This window comes from Mandrillus leucophaeus, unplaced genomic scaffold, assembly GCF_000951045.1.
Source record: "Mandrillus leucophaeus isolate KB7577 unplaced genomic scaffold, Mleu.le_1.0 Scaffold104, whole genome shotgun sequence".
In the NCBI taxonomy this organism is placed as follows: Eukaryota; Metazoa; Chordata; class Mammalia; order Primates; family Cercopithecidae; genus Mandrillus; species Mandrillus leucophaeus.
The window spans coordinates 1,941,480-1,944,169 of NW_012098543.1; the positions used below are offsets into that span (position 1 = coordinate 1,941,480).

A 2,690-nucleotide genomic window follows, 5' to 3' on the forward strand; every position below is an offset into this window, starting at 1 on the left:
TGTTCTGTGGGCCGTCAGCATGAAAACGTACGTTTCGACCAGGCAGGGCTTTGAATTTTACGTTCTAGTTTGCATCCTTTTTCCATACAATTCCAGGGCTTTGGAATCACGCTTCAGCCTTCCTGGCCGCTCTCACCTCCAAAACCCGGAGAACAGGCGCTGGGAGAGAGGCTGAGAGAGGCACGGGTCCCTCTGCAGCCCGGTACTCTACTGATAGTAAAGGGCAAGGTCTCTCCGCCTTGCGCCCCGCCCCTACCTCGCCCAGGCCCCGCCCCTACCTCGCCAAGGCCCCGCCCACCTCCTCGTTGGCTCCACCCAGGCCTGGTTTCCTGCGCGCGCAGATTCACGCAGCCCAGGAAGCAGATCACGTGGAGTGAAAGTCACGCTGCTGCGGTGAGTTTTGCTCTGTGTTGTATTAAGTCAGCGCTCCCCGGTCCCGGCACTTCTGTACCTGGAACGTGGGGTCCCCGTACACCTGAAAGTTCTACCCCTTCTTCCTTCCCCCAGAGCAAACGCAGACGTTCTCCTGGGAATTCGGAAGTCGCTTCTTTTTGGTTTAAAGTCGCCCTGAGGGTGGTCCCATTACCGGTCTTTCTGCTATAGGGCAATGCATACACTTCCTGACGCGTAGTTTTCCTGCTCAAAACCGTTTTTTGACTCCTTCCGCACTGCGCTTTTTAAAGTCCTCACCCCGAGAGGTAGATTCCCACCCTGCGCGTCTCCCAGACTCACCCTCATCGGTCCCTGGAGCACAGCGCCACGACCCCAGTCCCTGGGAGGCCGCGGTCTCTGCCTGATCCTGCGATCCTGCGGATCCCACCCTTGTCCGAAGGTGTCGTCGCCCCCCACCTTCCTGCTCCTCATGCTGGGCCCTACTGCTCCCCAGGTGTCGCCTCCACAGTCACCGCTTTCTCTGAGCCCACGTTGGGGAGCTGCCCGGGGCCTGTACTGTGACACGGGGTGTTCTTGCCTGCCCAGCTCCAGCCCTTGGAAAATGTGCGTCTTACTCCAAACCCTCGTGTGATTGGGCCAAAGGGATCAGGAGACAGAGAGAGGGACTAACCTGAGACAGAAAAGAAGAATGAGAAAGACACAAATCAGATGGCAAAGTAGAGGATGGTGAGGGATTTCCCAAGAAACAACAAAATTGAGAAAGAAAAGATAAGAAAGCAAGAGGAGAAAAGCAACGGGAAAAATGTAGAGAAAAGCTAGATGTACAGAGAAATGAAGGATAGACAGCAAGGTATGGAGAGGGGCAGAGGTGTGGAGGCTCATCAGAGTGAGGAAGAGGAGGAGGGATTTGGAGCCAGGACAAACAGAGCAGAGTGGTGCTGGTGGCAGGAAGAACAGCAGGAGAACCACAGTAAGGAGGACACCTGGGGATCTGGGGTGCCAGAGAGGGGCCACAGGGTTACAACAGGGAAGAGAGAATTTAACAGGGAGAGCAGAGGAGGGGAAGAGATGGGAGAAGAGGCGGAAATCTATGGAGGTTGAGGACGATCGAAAGATTGGGGAGAAGGAGCAAAGGAGCAACAAGAGGTTGAATAAGTTGCGAGGATAGAGTCCGGGTAATTTTTGTATTTTAGTAGAGACAGGGTTTCCCCATGTTGGCCAAGCTGGTCTCGAACTCCTGACCTCAGGTTTCATCATGTTGGCCAGGCTAGTCTCGAATTCCTGACCTCAAGTAATCCACCCACCTCAGCCTTTCAGAGTGCTAGTGTTACAGGCATGAGCCATGGCGCCCAACCCAATTTTTGTATTTTTAGTAGAGACAGGGGTTCACCATGCTGGCCAGGCTTGTCTAGAACACCTGAGCTCAAGTTATGTTTCTATCTCAGCTTCCTAAGTAGCTGGGACCACAGACACACAGACGTGCACCACCATACATGGCTAAGCTTTTGCATTTTTGGTAGAGATCTCCTGAAGAGATCTCCTGAAGAGCTCATCCCAGCCCAGCTCCCCACTGCTGCAGTGTGTGTATGTGTGTGTGTGTGTGTGTGTGTGTGGTGGCTTCTCCAGGAGGGGAGTTTTCCTGTAGGAATTTTTTGTTCCTGGTGCGGTGGGCAGCAGAGGGGACCGTATTTCCTCAGGGTGAGGTCTCCTTTGTATGTGGCATTGTGTTTCAGGGATGGGGTGTGTTGTTTGTAAGCAATAAACAACATATTTTTAACATTCAGGATTGAATTCTAAAGACTCTTGGTCCATGAGGAAGAAACCCGGAAGAGGAAGAGGAAAGCAGAGGAGTCAGGCATGGCTCTTCCTCAGGTGAGATGATATTCTCGGTGGATTGTTCTGTCTCCTTCCTTTCAGAAACACTGGGGCTTGGAGTTGGGAATCTTCTCTGAGTCTGAAGCGTCCTGCCTGACAGGTTTGCTCACACTCACCCATGCCTTCCCTCAGTCCCTCTCATCGCACTTAGATTCCGTCTCTCGTGACCCAGTGACATGAAGTTGGGAAGAGGCAGCACTGGGCATGGGCCTGGGAAGGGCTCACACCAGACATGGATGGAGACAGGGTGAGGGTCCCGTGGTGTCAGGGCTGTTGGGCAGCAGGGATTGTTCAGGGGCCACATCTGGATGCACTGTCAGCTCTCTGTGGACCAGGATTAGAGCAGCTGCCAATGGAAGTCATCTATTAATGTGCACAAAATACGTGGTAAATTCTAGAAAAGGAGACCAATAAGGGAAAAT

The 2,690-nt window shown here is 53.2% G+C and overlaps 1 protein-coding gene across 1 annotated transcript in view; it reads left to right on the top strand.

The window, feature by feature from the left end:
• The first annotated feature begins 2,250 nt into the window (after positions 1–2,250).
• Positions 2,251–2,690, top strand: part of LOC105539802 (zinc finger protein 468-like) — a 47,617-nt gene continuing 47,177 nt past the window's right edge. Inside the window, exon 1 of the mRNA XM_011980245.1 lies at positions 2,251–2,265. Within this exon, the coding sequence (XP_011835635.1) occupies positions 2,251–2,265 (15 nt within the window). The remainder of the gene's footprint in view (positions 2,266–2,690) is intronic.